Genomic DNA, 19,206 nt, shown 5'->3' with positions numbered 1-19,206 from the left:
AGTCAAATAGTCATTATTACATAATATACAGGTCCCTTTGTAAAATGAAAATGTGAAGTTTCTTGTTAAAAAATTATTAAGGGGGCGGGATCGGGAGGAGGGTGTCAATGGGGAAAAAGAAACATCTGTAACAAAAATAAATTAATAAAAAAAATTATTAAGAATTTCAGGACTGCAACAGAGCATTAAACCAAGCAGAAAGCCCTTTTAAGCCTGAGGCCAGTGCGACTGAACATTGTGTAGGCACATGAAGCCTGGTAGAGTTTGTAATGATGACAGAGGGAGGTTGGTCCTTTGGGAGGGTCCCTTCTTTCTGGGAGGAGTGGAGGAAATGACTTACACTTTCAGCTCTACCATTCTACAAACTGGGAAGACACTCTCAAGGCGGGTGAGTAAAGTTTGTCCCTTTTTAACTTCCAAAACCCCTTCTAGCTCAGGGATTTCTGGAAGGCTCCAAAGCATCTGGTGACCATAGCAACTCACTCCAAACTATGGGGCCCTTGGATCCGCCCTCCGCTTCCTGACGTGATCGCTGATTGGCTCAGCAAATAAGCCAATGGTTGGTGAAGCGGGATGTTTGCCATGCGCTCAATGGTCGCTAGCCAAGAGGAAGGCGGGAAGGGAAGGCGAGCCGGCGGGCCGGAGCAGCCAGACGCGTGCGTGTTTCCGGCTCCGCTGCGGAAGGCGGAGGACTGGAGTCGTTGGGTCGGACGCAGTTAGAAGGAGTTGGGTGAACGCGGCACGCGAGTGAGACCTCGGATCTCGGAGCGTGGCTAGAGGCCGGCGCGATGGGTGGAGAGCAGGAAGAGGAGCGGTTCGACGGCATGTTGCTGGCCATGGCGCAGCAGCATGAGGGCGGCGTGCAGGAGGTAACGGCCTGCGCGGCGTCGGCCGGGCCTGGTTTAGCGGTGCCCACCCATCCAGGCGGCCCTAGCCAGGCTCCCTCAGCCCTTCTCTGCCTTCAAGGGCCGAGACCCACGCTTGGGCCTCTTGGGTCAGGGATCCCCCACATTCTCACTGCACCCCAGCTTTGGGTCTGGCCTCCCCTCCTCACGTCTTGACCTCTTGGTATCAGTCCTGGGCCTCCGGCGCTGCTCATCTCCGATCTCCCTGAACCTGCCCCTGGCAACCCCCAGAGCTGTGGGATCCACCCCCTGCTCCCTTAGTCTCACACATTCTTTCGGCCCCGTTTCCTCTCTGGTGGCCGCTTGCAAAGAGCATCCCTTAGGAGGAACCATCCCAGAGATAGGGATTTGCAGCCACCAACTTGGATCGAGCCGAGGAATATGTGTGGGGTGGGGTTTGGGGAGAAGCAGGGGTGATGGTAGCACGTGGTTTTAAAGGCCTTGAATGGGGAATTAAAGGCCTGGATTCACAATCGATTTCCGCTACCTTTACATGAGACCTTTGCATGTAGTGTCTTGAAATGAAGTACACTGAGGACTAATCAGTAATCAGGTTTGTTCATTCAACAAATATTTGTTGAGTGATTGATGTGTGTCAGACCCTCACAGGACTGGGTTCTAGGGATTCAAACATGAGCAAAAACCTGTTCTTAGCCTGATGGAGCTTACAAAGAGCTTTTCAAAAGCATGATTATGGAGTAGTTGTGGGTTTTTTTGGACCAGAAACATGGAAAGTTCTAGGTAGAAAAGCCTATTAAGATCTATCCACAATTTTCGTTTTGTAAAGACAGCAGGGAAACTTGCTCAAGATCATCCAAGAGATTCCTGACCTAGATGGGACCATACTCCTTGGGCCTGTGTGCTTTCCACAGTTCATTGTTGATTTTCAATCTCACTGGGACAAGGTTTCATTGAGCTTTCCATTCCCATTCTTTCACCCAGGTGCCTGTGGTGACCAGGGACACCTAAGCCTTTTTAGGTGGAAAGAGAGTTACTAGTTTGCAAGTACGAAAAGGTTCTCTTTTCTCCGACCCCTAAGTTGTTAACACAAAACTGAATTTGGGAATGAGTTCATTTTTGAATGAATTTAAAGTGTCCAGAAGCAGGAATTAAAACCATTAAGATAAGTTGTAGCATCAGATTTGGAACCATTCATATGGGCAAATAAAAGGGCTTATATGTGGCCTGGCCAGTGTGCCTCAGTGGATTGAGCGTCCTTCAGTGGACTGAGGGCTATGGATTGGATTCCAGTTCAGGACACATGTCCCAGTTTTGGGCTCGATCCCCAGTAGGGGGCGTGCAGGATGTAGCCCATCAATGGTTCTCTCTTATATCTATGTTTCTCTCTCTCACTTTCTCTCTAAAAAAATCAATAAAAACATATTTAAAAAATAAATAAAATAAAAGGGCTTATATGTGCTAACCCTAGGTCACCACAAGATTTTTGATTTAGCAGAAGTTTTATGGAGCATGTACTCTGAGCCAGATTTGGTGCCAGGCATTGGAAATATAGAATAAGCCAGGTTTGTGGTGCCTATTTATGAGTTTACTCTCTGGCAGGAAGACTCTTGCTCTGGGCCAGATACTGGTAAGAACATCTCATTTGATCCTTACAAGGTATCTAGAAATGGGTCCTGCTGCTATTTCTGTTTTACAGAGTTAAGAAACTTCCCCAAGGTCACAGGCCTAATACGTACCAGTCTGATATTCAAAGCCATGCTCTTTTTTTTTTTTTCCTGGTACGTGCCCCTAGCGGGAACCGAACCCAGGTCTCTCTGGACCGCAGACTGACGCTCTAACCGCTGAGCCAAACTGGCTAGGGCTAACCTAGTTTGAAGTGGCTTCATTTGCTTTCTTCCTTCTGGCTCTGCCCTAATAACTAAGCCACTGCCACTCTAGTTGGACTTTTACTATCTGGAAAAGAAACCTGGGCCCCGGCTTTTCTTTTTAAAAAGACTTGTTTATTAATTCATTGAAAAATAACAATGAGTCCTGGCTGGTTTGGCTCATCAGTTAGAGTGTCGGCCTGCAGTCCAGAGAGACCCGGGTTCGGTTCCCGCTAAAGGCGCGTACCTCAGTTGCAGTTTATCCCCGGCCCCGGTTGGGTTGTGCAGATGGCAGCCACTCAGTGTGTCCCTTTCACATCGATGTTTCTCTCTCTCTCCCTCCCACTCTATCTGAACAAAAAAATGGGATAATGTCCTCAGGTGAAGATTAAAAAAAAAGAAAAATAACAATGAATTTACTGCATTCTAATGTAAATAACATATTCTTTGTGAAAAACAACTGTTTCTGAAACAATAAATTTAGTGAGAAGCATTATTTTACTTTTTTGGGGATAAATCTCTTTATTGTTTGGTTTAATAGAAGACAGATTCTGCTGGATTCTGCTACCTGCTTCTGCATTCAATCTGTTGCAATATCGCATGTCATGTAGCCTCTGGAAAAAACCACTGCATATACACCTGTAAGAGAAGGAGATGAAAAAGACAAATTAATGTTTCTGGGTCCTCAAATCTCTGGACCACATCTTTTTTTTTTGGTTAATCATCGCGGGAGGATATTTTTCCATTGGTTTTTTAGGTAGAGTGGGGGCAGGGAGTGAGAAACAGAAATACATCAATGTGAGACACATCGATTAGTTGCCTCCCACCCTACCCTGACGAACTTGGGCCTGGGACAAACCTGCAACCCAGGTATGTGCCCTTGATCGGATATCAAACCCTCAACCCTTTGGTCTGCAGGCTGACACTCTTTTTTTTTTTTTTAATCCTCAACTGAGGACATTTTTCGATATTTTGTTCAGATAGAGTGGGAGGGAGAGAGAGAAACATCGACGTGAAAGGGACACATCGAGTGGCTGCCACCCGCACGACCCAACCAGGGCCGGGGACAAACTGCAACCGAGATACGTGCCCTTAGCGGGAACCGAACCCCGGTCTCTCCGGACCGCAGGCCGATGCTCTAACCGCTGAGCCAAACCGGCCAGGGCCAGGCTGACACTCTTAACTGCTGAGCAAAACTGCCCAGGGCCTCACAACATCTTAAGGACTGAAGCTCTATAACACAACCTGTTTATTTCTTGCTTAAAACTTATACCCATCTTGCTTACTTGTCTAATTCTTGTTTGTCTGTCTCCTTGATTTCCCGCCCTTTTTTAATTATATATTTTTTCCTTGTTTATTTTTTTATTTTTATTGAAATTATTGGGGTGATACTGGTTAATAAAATTATATGGGTTTCTTCTTTTTTTTTTTACATTCCTCACCTGAGGATATTTTTCTCTTTATTATTAGATAAAGTGGGAGGGAGGGAGAGAGAGAGACAGAGAGAAATATCGATGTGATAGAGACACATTGACTGATTGCCTCCCGCATGACCCGATCAGAGCCAGGGATGAACCGCAACTGAGGTATGTGCCCTTGACCAGAACTGAACCCACAACTCGTCAGTCTGTGGGCCAGCACTTTTAACTGCTGAGCCGAGCTGGCCAGGGCAAATTACATAGATTTCAAGCATACAATTCTATGATACATCATCTGTATATTGTATTGTGTGTTCACCACCCAAAGTCAAGCTTTATTCTGGGGCCCAGGCTTTTTAAATCCTGTATGCAAGAGAAGTCCTCCCTATTCTTAGGCTGCTTCTAGGGCCACAAGCAATGTGAAATATGTGTACACATACACACGAGAAATTAGAAATCTGCCTTTTAGGCGATATAAGTAAGGTTAAGTTAGGCTTTCTGGCAGAGGTGACTAAGATTGGGCCTGTTTGAGAGGATGTCTCCTCAGTTGAGAGGCTCAGGGGTGAAACAGCCAAGCCCCAAGTTCCCTCCTAGACTAAGGAAGTTGACTTCTGTGCAGTTGTGGGCTTCCCAGTAGGGCATCTCCATAGCTCCCGTCTTCTGTCTTTCAGCTCGTGAACACTTTCTTCAGCTTCCTTCGACGCAAAACAGACTTTTTTGTTGGAGGAGAAGAGGGGATGGCAGAGAAGGTGAGTACTGGGGGCTGCTATTCCTTTTGTAGCTCTGTTTCTTCAGAAGAAAAGCTCACCTTTCCTTCCTTCAGCATAATAATAACTTTAGCAAAAGTAAAATGCCAAGGGTGAAGAGTTGGAGAAGAGCAAGCTGTCATTTATTAAAGCCCCTTTCCCTGCCAGCTGCTTAATCTCCCCTATTTCCCATGATCCTTTAGCTGTTCTAAAGGGTTAGGTGTTACTATCCTCACTTTATTTATTTATTTTTATCCTCACCCGAGGACATTTTTGCATTTATGTTCAGATAGAGTGGGAGGGAGAGAGGGAGGAAGAGAGAGAGAGAGAAACATCGATGTGAGAGAGATATATCGAGTGGTTGCCACCCACACAACCCCAACCAGGGCCAGGACAAACTGCAACCGAGGTACGTGCCCTTAGTGGGACCCGAACCAGGGTCTCTGGTCCGCGAGCCAATGCTCTAACCACTGAGCAAAACTGGCCAGGACACTATCCTCATTTTATCTTTTTTATTTTTATTTTTTGTGGTACGTGCCCCTAGCAGGAACCAAACCCAGGACTCTCTGGTCCACAGGCTGATGAGCTCAACTGCTGGGCCAAACTGGCCAGGTCTATCCTCATTTTAAAAGTGAGGAAATTGAAGTTGGCTCTGGGATGTTTTACACTTTATCCAAAGTCTTGAGCTGAGTTGTGAGAGAGCCAGGTTGGAACCAGAGTCTGTTGTAAAACTGCCTTCTGCCTCTGATACCATGCTTCCTGGTTCTTTTTCTACTATGTAGGTTTTATCTAATTACCTTGCTGGGAGATGAGAGTGGGCAAATGTGAAACTGAGTTTAGAAGACAGAAATGTAGGAAAACTCAAAACCAACCAGTCTTAGTCTTCCTAGTGGTTGTGACCCAAAGTTCAAGGATTTGGTAATAGTATTTTGTGGTACAGGTTCTAAGACCTTGAACTTCCTTCTGATTCCTTTTTTTTTTTAACAAGTGAAAGTTTATTTAGAAAGTCAGAATGGTAGAAGAAGTGAGCCAGCTAGGAAACAAATTACAGAAGTAAAAGAAGGGCCCTTGGATTCCAGCTGGTATGGCTCAGTGGTTGAGGTCGCAGGTTTGATTCCCAGTCAGGGCACATGCCCAGGTTGTGGCCAATCAATGTTTCTATCTCTCTCTCCCCCTCCCTTCCTCTCTCTCATATCAGTAAAGAAAAAAAAAAAAAGAAGGGCCTTTGGAGCTTAGGGAAAAGAAAGGCAGAGAGACCGCACCTGGGGGAAGGAGATCGGGAAAGGTGTGTGTGTGGTCTAGAGAGAGCCTACACTGTAATTGCATTAAAAAAAAAATATATATATATATATATATATGTTTTAATTAATTTATTATTTTTTTCGAGAGAGAGGGAGAGAGAGATAGAAACATTGATGTGAGAGATATATAAGTTGGCTGCCTTCTGGGGATTGAGCCCGAAACTTGGGCATGTGCCCTGACCCAGAATTGAACCCCAGGACCTCTGAGTCCATGGGATGATACTCAATCCACTGACATACACTGGCCGAGCTGTAATTACATTTTTGAAAATTGGTAAATCATGATGTCACCTCACTGAACTATGACTTTTATAACTATTCTTGTTTTCACTTAAACTTAAGAGTCATGGTAACAAGAAAGAGACATTTTGTAAAATGTTTTCTGTGGCTTCAGGCCCTTAAGAGCTAGCATGTGCTATAGTATACCTTGATGACCTGGGACTAGGTGTCCCAGGTTCTTAGCCTAGTTGTGTGGCTTGTTTGATTTCCCACCAATTCTCTGGTCTTGTTTATGTTCACATCTGTAAAATGAAAGAAGGTGGACTCTGATCTATAGGACCCCTTCTATCTCAAATATTCTTTTGTATTAGCACTGTACTTTCCTTTTTTTTTTTCTGTGGGCCATTACTACCTTATAATATCAGCAGTCATTCATTTGTTCAATGAATATTTATTAGATTTTTTTTCTTATCCTCACCCGAGGACATCCTTCCATTTTTTTGTCTAGACAGAGTGGGAGGGAGAAAGAGGAAGAGAGAGAGAGAGAGAAAAACATTGACGCTAAAGGGACACACTGAGTGGCCGCCTCCTGCACGACCCAACCAGGGCTGGGGACAAACTGCAACCGAGTTACGCACCCCCAGCGGAAACCGAACCTGGGCCTCTCTGGACCGCAGGTTGACACTCTAACCACTGAGCCAAACCGGCCAGGGCTATTAGATTTTTTTCAACAAATATTTACTGAACCCTTAACATTTTTCCTGTGTTAAATACTATACCCAACCCTTCAGGATTACAAAGGTGAATATAGACATGGTATTTGTTTTCATGGATCTCACAGTATAGCCCCCCTACCCCCGCAAAGGAGAGGAAAACAAAAAAGTGGGTGGGTGTTAGGGCAGACTTCATGAAGGAGTGACGCGTGGGGCATGAAGAATGAGTAAGAAGTAGTTGGGAGAAGGGATAGATGAATACTATTAAGAAGCCTCCGCCTGGCTGGTGTGGCTCAGTGGTTGAGCGTCAACCCATGCACCAGGAGGTTGCTGGTTTGACTCTTGGTCAGGGCACATGCCCAGGTTGTGGGCCTGATCCCCAGTGGGGGGCATGCAGGAGGCGGCCAATCGATGTTCTTTCTCTCTCATCCATGTTTCTGTCTCCTTCTCCCTCTCCATTCCTCTCTCTCTAAAAATCAATAAATTAAAAAAAAGAAAAAGAAGCCTCAGAATTATCGGGGTGATGATAGCTACCCTATTGGCTGTCTGCAGGTTTCCTCTTAGACCTTGTGCTCCTTGGCTCTTTGTTACCATCGAATCAGCTCTTTCCCAGGAGGTTGGTCAGACTCTTGGGCAGGCAGAAACCTGTCTAGCCTTCCCACATGATCTCCAGTTGTAACACAGTAACTCCTTTGTGTTGAGCACCTACTAGAGTGCAAGTCCACCAAGTACATCATCTCCAGGTACAGTGGTTAAAGAGCAAAGGCTCTGGAGTCAAGCAGACATGAGTTTGAATCCTGGTCTCTCCACTCCCTGCTTGACGACTGTGTGGCATTTGCTGAATCACTATCTCTCTGAGCTTCATTTTTCTTACCTGCAAGCAGGAATAATCTTCACCTCATAGGGCTGTTGTGAGGATAAAAGGACACACGAAAATACAAGTTCAGCCCTGGCCGGTTTGGCTCAGCAGTTAAAGCGTCGGCCTGCGGTCCAGAGAGACCCAGGTTCGGTTCCTGCTAAGGGTACGTACCTCCGTTGCAGTTTGTCCCTGGCCCTGGTTGGGTAGTGTGGGTGGCAACCACTCGATGTGTCCCTTTCACTTTGATGTTTCTCTTTCTCTCTCTCCCTCCCACTCTATCTGAACAAAGTATCAAGAAATGTCCTCCAGTGAGGATAAAAGAAAATACAAGTGTACAGTCTCTTTTCTGAACCTCCTGTTTTGGGGATCTAGAATTCTTTGGACTTGCGGAGGCAATACAGTGCATACACTGTACATTTCATAAAATACCCCCATTCAGGGGTCAGGAGCAGCATCCTGTAATCAAGCACATTAAAATTTATGTGGAGAAATGTATGTTAGTATTCATACCAAGTGGGATATATGAAGACTGTAAATACCTTTATGCCACAAACTTAGAAAGAGTACAGAAACACCTAGTTTTTGTAACTTTAGGGGCTAGGAATTATGGATAAGAGAGTGTGAATTTGAGTAAAGCCATAATGATCAAATCAGTATGGTACAGAGATAGGAAGAGAAATTGACCAGTGAAGCAGAAAAGAACCGAGAAAAAGTCTAGCATATATATGAGGATTTAATATGTGTCTAATACGGTAATTCAGCTCCGTAGGCAAAGGATGATTTAATAAGTTGTGCTGCTACAAGTGGCTATTTGTAGAAAACCAAAACTGTCCATCTGTTTAACTCCTATGTAATAAATTGCAAGATCAAGCAGTCTTGTAAGGAAAGCTAGGAAACTATACTCTTGTGTGGGGAAGTCTCGCAAGTAGAAACCTGGAAGCTATCAAAGAAAAGGTAGCTGCTTGCTTCTTCAAACTTGTATGGCAAAAGAGATGTTGACATACAAAGTCAACTGAAAAACAGTAGATTTGGGGAAATGCAATGCAGAGGACAGATAAAATTTAATAGGTGATTTAATATTCAGGAGTTCTTGTGAATTGACAAAAGGATAAACAAAAAATGGGCAATTCAAGAAGAGCAAATCTAAAGAGCACTTGAACAGATGCTCAAATTCACAGTCAAGGAAGTGTAAGTTAAAGAAACAGATGCCCTTTTGTCCCTATCAACACAAATTTTCTTTCTTTTTTTAAAACACGTTTTTATTGATTTTTTTATTTTTATTTTTTTAGAGAGGAAGGGAGAGGAGAGATAGAAACAATGTGAGAAACATCGATCGGCTGCCTCCTGCACTCCCCATACTGGGGACAGCCCGCAACCTGAGCTTGTGCCCTGACCGGGAATCGAACCAGGGCCCCTGAGTCCATGAGACAATGCTCAGTCCACTGAGCCACACCAGCTGGGCTCAACAAAAATTACAAGGATGTGGAAAAAGGTTGCTCTTTGGACATTGCTGGTAAAAGTGCATTGCTGTGGCTTTTTAAAAACTTTATTATAAAAGATTCTCAGCATCCCTAATTGTCAGAGAAATGCAAATCAGAACCACAAGATACCACCTCACACTCATTTGGATGACTTCTATGAAAAAAACAAACCCCAAAAACGAAAACTAGAAAGTAACAAGTGTTGGTGAGGATGTAGAATAACGGAACCCTATGCACTGTTAGGTGGGAATGTAAAATGGTGGGGCCACTGTGGGAAACAGTATGGCAGTTCCAAAGTTAAATTGGAACTACTCTATGATCCAGCAGTCTTACTTCTGGGTATATACCGAAAAGAATTGAAAGCAGGGTTTAAAAGAGAGTTTTGTGCACTTGTGTTCATAGCAGAACTATTCACAATAGCTACCAGCAACCCAAGCGTCCATTTATGGATGAATGGAAGCAACCCAAGCGTCCATTTATGGATGAATGGATAAACAAAACATTGTGTATATATATATAATGGAATATTATTCAGTCATTTATTTATTTATTTATGTAAATCCTCACCTGAGGACATTTTTGCATTTATCTTTAGATAGAGCGGGAGGGAGAGGGTTGAGGAAGAGAGAGACACATTGACTGGTTGCCACCCACAGGGGACGAAGGGCAACCGAGGTACGTGCCCTTAGTGGAAACCAAACCTGGGACTCTCTGGTTCGTGGGCTGATGTTCTAACCTCTGAGCCAAAGGGCATTTATGTATTTATTTATTTATTACAGATAGAGTGGGAGAGAGAGAGAAACATCAGTGTGAGAGAGATACATCGACTGGTTGCCACTCACACGACCCCAATCAGGGCTGGGGACAAACTGCAACCGAGGTTCGTACCCTTAGTGGGAACTGAACTTGGGACTCTCTAGTCCACAGGCCGACACTCTAATTGCTGAGTCAAACCAGCCAGGGTACTTTTATTTATTTTTTAAATGTGTTTTTTGTTTATTCTTTAGAGAGAGAGTAGAAGGGAGAGAGATAAAAACATCGATGTGAGAGAGAAACATTGCTCAGCTGCCTCCTGCACACTCCCTACTGAGGATCAAGCCCACAACCTGGGCATGTGCCCTGACCAGGAATTGAACTAGGACTTCTCAGTCCATGGGATGATGCTCAATCCACTGAGCCACACTGTCTTTTAAAGGAAGACAAGCACAGCCCTGGCCGGTTTGGCTCAGCGGTTAGAGCATCCACCTGCGGTCCGGAGAGACCCGGGTTCGGTTCCCGCTAAGGGCATGTACCTCGGTTGCAGTTTGTCCCCGGCCCTGGTTGGTCGTGCGGGTGGCAGCCACTCGATGTGTCCCTTCCACGTCGATGTTTCCCTCTCTCTCTCTTCCTCTCTCTCCCTCCCACTCTATCTGTACAAAAAAATGGAAAAATGTCCTCGTGTGAGGATAAAAAAAAAAAAAAAAAAAGGAAGACAAGCACATAAAAGAACACAAACTGTAAGATTCTGTTTATATGAAGTTCTGGAATAAGAGTGTGTCAGTTCCTTCAGAAGTGTTGAGGATCCCCCCACCCACCCAGGTTCAGGATCTCAGCCTTTGGATTAGGTTTAAATATCTCTGTGTGTTCCTTGGCTAGACTGGTGGGAACCACGCTACCAACTTAGGTCAGGAAAAGCCTGTGTTCAGGTATGCCCATTGAGCAATCTGGCACTTGTTTCTAGAGCTAGCCCAGCCTTACTTACCCCTTCCTCACTTTCCTGGGCTATGGTTCCCAAAGATGTATGTGTCCAGTGACAAAACTTGACTGCGACTGTGACAGCCTGCCAGTTGGTACCTCTGAGTAGGCTACACTCCCCATGGGGTCTCTGCTTGGGGCTGGGCCTGGGTAAAGCTGGTGGGAGGAGACTGGGAGGTGGAGTCAGAGTGGCCTTGACTCTGCCCTGTGGTTCAGCTCTGCCCTCATCTAACCTCCAGGAGCTAGGAAGGAATAGGACAGATAGGATGTAACATGATTCACTGGAGCTGGGAGAGGGGAGGACCCTGTACCCGCCTATCCTTGGTCACTGGTTAGCAAATGGCTTGAGTTCAAGGTCTCCCTGATTAGGGACTTAGCACCAAGGCCCTGTGGTGGAACAGCCTCTGCTGGCATAATTGTCTCCTGATTGCTTGTATTAATAGCAGAATAGCCTTCAGGTGGCTCATTTCTCTTGCACACACTATTTTGTTAACCCAGTAGGTTTGCGGGGCTTTTTGGTGCCCTTTTAACTTGGTAGAGTACGGAGCTACTACAGTATGGCATGTGGTCGGGGATTTGGGGGTGGTAGGAGGAATTGGCATCAAATGAATGAGAAGTCACAGGGCATTTGGCAGAACCTTCTGTCAGGAGCCCATGGGTAACTTCGGTGACCCTGAGTACCTTGTGGGCTTCTCAGCTTTTGCAGACCCCTTCCTCCATCTCGAGCTCAGAGATGGTTTGTTGAAAGATGATTTGTGGACTACTGATTGTGGGGTGGGTGCCCTGTGAGGCTTCCAGGTGTGTGGGTCAACATAGAGTTGGGTTTCCTAACTTTGGTGTGGTTTTAGGCCTGCTAAAGATGAAGAGGTGAAATTCAAGAGATATTTAGCTAGTTCTAGAGGAAGAGTAGGAGTTTGCCAGGTGAGCTGGGAGTAGAAACAGAGACATTCTAGGCAACGAACAGCCTGTGCAAGACTTATTTTATTATATATATATATATATATATATATATATATATTTTCCTTTATTAATTTTTAGAGAGAGAGGAAGGGGGAGAGAGAGAGAGCTAGAAACATCGATGAGAAAGAATATCAATTGGCCACCTCCTGCATGCCCCCCACTGGGGATTGGGCCCACAACCTGGGCATGTGCCCTGACCAGGAATTGAACCGATGACCTCTTGGTGCATGGGTCGACGCTCAACCACTGAACCACAATGGCCGGGCAAGACTACTTTTAGAATAAAATAGAAGTACAGAGAGAGATGACCCCCAGGGTCACACAGGTAGAAGGAATAGACCAGAAACTCAAATCTAGATGTGACTAGTGTACATGAGAATTAGCCAGGAAGTCTTATTAAAAATACAGGTTGCTGGGCCACACCCCCAGAATTTCTCATTTAGTTGTCTGGAGTAGGTCCTGAGATTTAACATTTCTAACAAATTCTGGTTGATACTGATGCTACAGGTTGAGGAAACCATACTTTTTTTTATGCCTTCCTTAAGTAAGCTAAGGATGATTGTTTAAAATGTAAAGTCTCGCCCTGGCCAGTTTGGCTTAGCAGTTGGAGCGTCAGCCTGCGGACCAGAGAGTCCTGGGTTTGGTTCCCGCTAGGGGCACACACCAAAAAAAAAAAAGAAAGAAAGAAAAAGGTAAAATCTTGTTTTTTATATTTATTATTGAAAGTATTACAGATGTCCCCCCTTTTTTTCCTCACTGACCACCTCCTACCCACTCCCACCCCCCTCCTGCTTTCCCCAAACTATTGTCTGTGTCCAGGGAACCATACTTTAAAAGCTACTAGTATAACAGTGAGGTACAGCCATCGCTTCCATTGTATTTTTATTGCAGAGAAGGTACTTCTCCTTGTCCCCAAAGCTGACATTGGGTTAGCCTCAGCCAGGTAGGCTATGATGTGGCACAGACTGTACCAGGCTCTAGATTAGTGTCTGTCATATTTGATACTCGTGACAGGTGAGGAAACAGGCTTTAAAAATTTCAAAGTTGTTCAGTATTGGGGTAACTCTTGGGCAGCAGGGAGGCCAGCTAGCAGGATGTGGGTTGGAAACATCCTACGAAGGAATAGTGGGAGAGAAAGGATTTGAAATTGATAGCTTGCAGGCTGAGGAGAGGAAGGGGCTCCTTTTCCCTCAACAAAGCTCTCTCTGATTTTCTGCTAATGTGGCAGTGCTGGGGGTGGTGCTGAGTTATGCACAGCCGGGGCTGCAGTCGTGCAGACAGGTGCACACAGGGAAGAGAGATCAGTCAAAGTGAGTAGATCTGTGGGCCTGAGCTTAAGAAAGGCTTCTTAGGAGGACTGAGTTTGGAGTTCTAATAGTTTCACTGTCTAGTGAAGGACTTTCAGAGCACTTATCTTTTGGTCTACATGACAGCTCTATAAGGTGGGATTCATCCTCACCAATGAGGATTTTGAAACTCTTATAGGTTAAGTATTTGTGTTATTTGCCCAAAATACAATAGCTACTACGTGACAAAGCCTGGATCAGAACTCAGGTTGTCCAACTTCTGTGTCCATACTCTTAGTCACTAGACTGTTGTTTAAAAAAAATTTTTTTTTCTTTATTGATTTGAGAGAGAGAGAGAAAGGGAGGGGGAGAGAGAGAGAGATAAAAACATTGATGAGAGAGAACATTGATTGGCTGCTTCCTGCATGACCCCCACTGAGGATTTGGCTCACAACCTGGACATGTGCCCTGACTGGGAATCATACTGGTGACCTCTTGGTGCATGGATTGACGCTCAACCACTGAGCCATGCTGGCTGGGCACTAGACTGTTTTTTTAAAGTAGCCACTGTCTATTGAGCCAGGTATTTGCAGATATTGTCATTACAGCTCTATCAGATATGTGTGTATTGTCCCTATTTTATAGATGAGGAAACAGGTTCTAAATGCAGTGCCTTGCTCAGGCATCCAGCAGGTAGAGATTAGACTGTGCCCTTGGGACACTGTCCCCTACCTTGATGGCATGTTGCCTTCACTTCCTTCCCCAGCTCATCACACAGACCTTTAACCACCACAACCAGCTGGCACAGAAGGCCCGGCGGGAGAAGAGAGCTCGGCAGGAGACTGAGCGGCGGGAGAAGGCGGAGCGGGCAGCTAGGCTGGCCAGGGAGACCAAGTCAGAGAGCTCTGGGCCCCAGATCAAGGAACTGACTGATGAGGAGGCAGAGAGGCTGCAGCTGGAGATTGACCAGGTAAGAATGGGCTTTCCTTTCCTGCCCCTGATCCATTGGCACTGGAAGAGGGGACCCTCTTGCTAACTGCTTTTCCCTTTGCCATAGAAAAAGGATGCAGAGAATCATGAGGCCCAGCTCAAGAATGGCAGCCTTGGCTCACCAAAGAAGCAGGTGAGATGGACTGGGGATACTTGGGACTACCCAGGGGTTGGGAACTTTCGGGGACTCTACAGCTTTGCCCTGTCTCCAGAATGCCCTTTCCTCCCCACCTTCCCTCAGCTTTGGAGTCCTCCCCGTACTTCAAGGTCTCACTCAGAGACATTTGATCAAAGGGTTTGTGTTAAAAATACCCAAAGCCCACTGGCCTTAAGCCTTGGCAAGAAAGCCTAGAAGCCAGAGAGGGCAGTGCATGTGCAGGTACCATTTGGGCGGGCTGGGGTCTGTGGGCCCAGCCTGGCCCTTTGTGGTGGATTACTCTGATGCATCTGGGGAATGAGCCTCTCAGAGCTCCTCTCACTGACTCAAGTCCAGATTCCCAAATAATTGTTGGGACATTGTTTTGGCTTTCCAAAGGTACTGATCTGAGACCAGGGGTCTTAACCCTACAGGCACAGAAAAAGAATGATGATCATTTGGCAGCCTGGTTTTATTTTAGAACAACCCTGATCATGGCCATTTTGTGACCTTTTGTTTTTCTGCTGGGCTTTCTTCCCAAGTCCTTTGGCTTGACATCCCCAGCTGGGTCCTATGGTTCTATCCCTGACTGTCGCTGTCCCCCAGCTGTGTCCTTTATCACATAGTTATAACAGTCTGAGCTCCTCTCAGACAGAGATCAGAACCAGGTTTATCTCTCCCTCCCAGTGGGCCATGGAGTAGGCAGGGACCAGGTCTATTTCATTTTGTGGCTGTATGTCCAGTGCCAGTCCTGGGCCTGGCTCACGGTGTTTCAGTCTGTCTGTTAAGTAAGTAATTGAGCACTCTGACTGTGAGCAGGAGGCTGAGGAGGAGGAGGACGAGGAGGACGAGAAGGACAAAGGAAAACTGAAGCCCAACATCGGCAATGGGGCAGATCTGTCCAATTATCGCTGGACCCAGACTCTGTCGGAACTGGATGTGAGTGACAAGGCCAGGGCAGAGGTGAGGGAGCCAGCCTGGGACCCCTCCTAACTGTCCCTGTCCCATGCAGCTGGCAGTGCCTTTCCGTGTGAACTTCCGGCTGAAGGGGAAGGATGTGGTGGTGGACATCCAGCGGAGGCACCTGCGGGTAGGGCTCAAGGGGCAGCCTGCGATCATTGATGGGGAGCTCTACAACGAGGTGAAGGTGGAGGAGAGCTCCTGGCTCATTGAGGACGGCAAGGTGGTGACAGTACATCTGGAGAAGGTGCGAGGGGCTCAGCCTCCTGGGTCTTGAAGAAAGAGGGGAGGGTTTCTGCTCATTCAGCTGGGGACCTGATGTACATATCTTATTTAATCCCACAAGACTTAAAGTAAGTTTGTCCCATTTTATTTATTTATTTATTTTTTTATCCTCACCCGAGGACATTTTTCCATTTTTTGTTCAGGTAGAGTGGGAGGGAGAGAGAGGAACAGAGAGAGAGAGAGAAACATCGATGTGAAAGGAACACATCGAGTGGCTGCCACCCGCACAACCAACCAGGGCCGGGGACAAACTGCAACCGAGGTACGCGCCCTTAGCGGGAACCGAACCCGGGTCTCTCAGGACCACAGGCCGACGCTCTAACCGCTGAGCCAAACCGGCCAGGGCAGTTTGTCCCATTTTTGAGTCAGGAAAAGGATAGTTCATAGATTTGCCCAGGCTCTTACATCTAAGAAAGGGTGGAGTCAGGATCAAAACAGTTTTTGTTAACCAAATCCTCGCCTTTCCATTTGGTACATGCATGCATTGAGTTTTACAAATACTTGAACACTTACTATGTGCCAGGGACTGTTCTATATGCTGAAGAGAGAACAATGAACAAAATGTAGAAAACTGCCCTCAGGAAGCCTGTGTTCTCACCTTCCTTCAAAAAGAGGAGTGGGACACAGACACCAGTAAATAAAGGTGGTCTCTGAAAAGTGCCAAGGGTCCGAGGAGAGCTGCTCATGGCACTAAGGCCTGGCCCAGCCTACCTGGCTGGCCATGGCTGCCTCTCAGTCACCCCACCATGCCCTTGCACTTGCTTTTCCTCTCAACTGGAATGTCCTTCTCTGCTTTTTTAGTCTAGTATACTGCCTGTCCCAGCTAGGTATCACTCTGTAACTTCTCTCCCTTCACCCTGGATGGTATCTCCCTCTGTGCTTTATTCTTTCCCTTATCATTCTGGTTTGTAACTGTATTCGGGTCAGTCACCCCAGCCACTGTGGAGGGCAGAGGTCTTGCTCCTCTGTACCTCAGGTTCCAGCACAGGCCTGCTTGGGTCCTAGGTGTAAGATGGGGGCAGGGGTTGGTTTCTGGGAGGGTTGGTGGGTGGTTCCTGGGGTACACAATGAGCTACCCCCTACCCCCCAGTGGTTCTCCTTTTCCTCAGATCAACAAGATGGAGTGGTGGAGCCGCTTGGTGTCCAGTGACCCTGAGATAAATACCAAGAAGATCAACCCTGAGAACTCCAAGGTGAGCCCTGGCTGGTTGGGAGAACTTCAGCTGGGAGATGAGAGGCCTGGGTGGCCCCAGAGCTTCACCTATCTCTGCTGTTGTCTGCCTGCAGCTGTCAGACCTGGACAGTGAGACACGCAGCATGGTGGAAAAGATGATGTATGACCAGAGACAGAAGTCCATGGGGCTGCCCACCTCAGACGAGCAAAAGAAACAGGAAATTCTGAAAAAGTGAGCAATTCAGAGATAGGGGTTTGGGGATGTTGGGTGTTGGGGGGCTCGGATCTGGGTGACAGCAGCAAATGGATCACTGAGCAGGACACAGGAGCTGCCCTGCCCCTTCCAGAATGAGCCAGCCAAGTTTATGGCTTTATAGCCTCATCTTGCCAACCCTAATCACTTGCTGAGGTAATCTTGAGGGCGAGGATAGGAAGGAAGGTAATAGGGGGTCATTGCCATCTACAGGAGAACAGTGCCAATATTGGCACCTCAGTTTTCAGCCTTGGGCTCAAATGGGCCTCAGAGACCCTGGGACCCACCATGCCTAGCCTGGCTCCAGGTGGCTCAGGGTTCTAAGGTTAGATCTTACCTGGGAGGCTGGGAGAAAGGGGCTAACTTTGGGGGACAGGGACATCCTATTTCACTGTCTTCCAATTTCCCTTCCCAGGTTCATGGATCAACATCCAGAGATGGATTTTTCTAAGGCCAAATTCAACTAGCCCGTTTGCCTCCCTAAACTCCTGGGGCTGAGCCTTCAGCCATCCACTTTCCTTTCCTACCCTTCCCTGGGACTTCAGGGCCTCACATCTGAGGCAGGCATGGGACTGAGCCAGGCACACAGGTTCCGGGGCACCATGGGAGAAGAAGGGCTGGGGCCTTGGGGGGGTCTTGTCTTCCCCAATTGGCATACTGTTACACATTAAAACTATTTACTCAATTCCACCTGTGTCCTCTCTTCCCTCCAGCCTTTACCTGGGGCACTGGCCTCTTATGGCTGCTGCAGGAAGCTGGGGGCTTGACTTCTTGCTGATTCTGCCATGTGACCTAGGGAAAGTCCTTGCCCCTCTCTGGGGCTCAGTTTCACATTACTGAAAAGGAGGATTACAATAAGATTTTTATGTGTATGACTCTGAGCAAAGGTGAGTTGTTGTTTTTTTGGCCATAGGGACCAGAACATATGTTTGGAGGCTTATGACTCAGCAGAGGTGAAGACCAGGGACTTGATTCCACTTTCATCTTTAAGACAACTTCCCATTGCAATGTGTCGGTCTGCTAGCCCTGGATCAAGTGTTTCTGAAACTACACACTTGTTTCCCACGGGCCAAAACCACAAAGGCTGTGGGGATGGCCCTGGGCTTGGGTCTGCTCTGTGTGGTACAGACACCTGGCCTGGAGGGCAGGGTAAAGTCCAGTGGGGGCCTATTGTTTGTGTCTCTGACCTGGACCTCTGAAGGTTTCAGGACTTCTCCGTCAGCTGCCAAGGCAGTGCCAGGGCTAGAGAGGTGCTAGCCTCTGCCCAAATCCAGTTGCTACAGCTGACCCTATCCCACTTTGGCCAGAGTGGAGGTCACTGAGTGCAGGGTGCCACAGAGGTTATGATTACAGCAGGAATGTCTAGGTTGACTTTCCCAGAGTGCTTTGCTCTGGCGAGGGTGACCCTTAAATTTCTGGAACATAGCATATCCTTTCAACATTTCAGAATAGCTTGTTCAAGACTTCAAGAGCCTGTGAAGTACCTAGCTTTGTCTGTTTCCCAAACTTGATCCCCACTCCCCACCCCCTTTTTTTTTTCTGGGAAAGCAAGTAGTGGTTCCCAAGGCTGTTTGGAAAATGTGCTCTAGGGTCAAGGCTAGGGTGACTGTTGAATCATTCTTACTATATTCCACGATATCCCTGGGCTCCAGTGCCCTGTGGTCATTTTTAATCTTGGAGAGGCCTTGATCTGGATGAGACAGCTTAAGGAAAGGGGCCAGTCTTATCACTGGTACTGGGCCCTGTGATCATAACCTCAAGGGATCATACTCTGTGTCCAATAGGAAATTGGGTAGACGGGTACAGTTTATCTACTTGTTACTTTCCCAAGGATGCCCGTGAGAACAATAAAAAGGACTATAGGTGCTGGAGGTGAGGTGGGGGCAGAGGAGGTGCTAGATACCGTTTAGTTTGTTCATCAGTCAACTGGGCTGGTGGACCTGCTCTGGCCTCACTGCCG

At 46.8% G+C, this 19,206-nt stretch overlaps 1 protein-coding gene across 2 annotated transcripts; it reads left to right on the top strand.

The window, feature by feature from the left end:
* Positions 1 to 667: 667 nt before the first annotated feature.
* NUDC (nuclear distribution C, dynein complex regulator) lies at positions 668 to 17,930 on the top strand. Of its 2 annotated transcripts, none has more exons than XM_036255970.1 (9): positions 668 to 869; positions 4,821 to 4,898; positions 14,215 to 14,418; positions 14,506 to 14,571; positions 15,394 to 15,513; positions 15,587 to 15,781; positions 16,929 to 17,012; positions 17,107 to 17,225; positions 17,662 to 17,930. In XM_036255970.1, exons 1-9 carry the CDS (start codon positions 789 to 791, stop codon positions 17,711 to 17,713), a joined length of 999 nt encoding a protein of 332 aa, XP_036111863.1. In that variant the 5' UTR covers positions 668 to 788; the 3' UTR covers positions 17,714 to 17,930. The 2 variants fall into 2 exon arrangements, with proteins under 2 accessions (XP_036111863.1, XP_036111864.1); XM_036255971.1 differs by lacking the exon at positions 668 to 869 and adding an exon at positions 3,271 to 3,372 and having other exon boundaries at positions 17,662 to 17,905.
* Positions 17,931 to 19,206: the final 1,276 nt, after the last annotated feature.

Source organism: Molossus molossus, unplaced genomic scaffold, assembly GCF_014108415.1.
Source record: "Molossus molossus isolate mMolMol1 unplaced genomic scaffold, mMolMol1.p scaffold_m16_p_12, whole genome shotgun sequence".
NCBI lineage: Eukaryota > Metazoa > Chordata > Mammalia > Chiroptera > Molossidae > Molossus > Molossus molossus.
The sequence above is the reverse complement of the archived record's forward strand: the minus strand, read 5'-3'. Positions and strand labels throughout refer to the sequence as shown.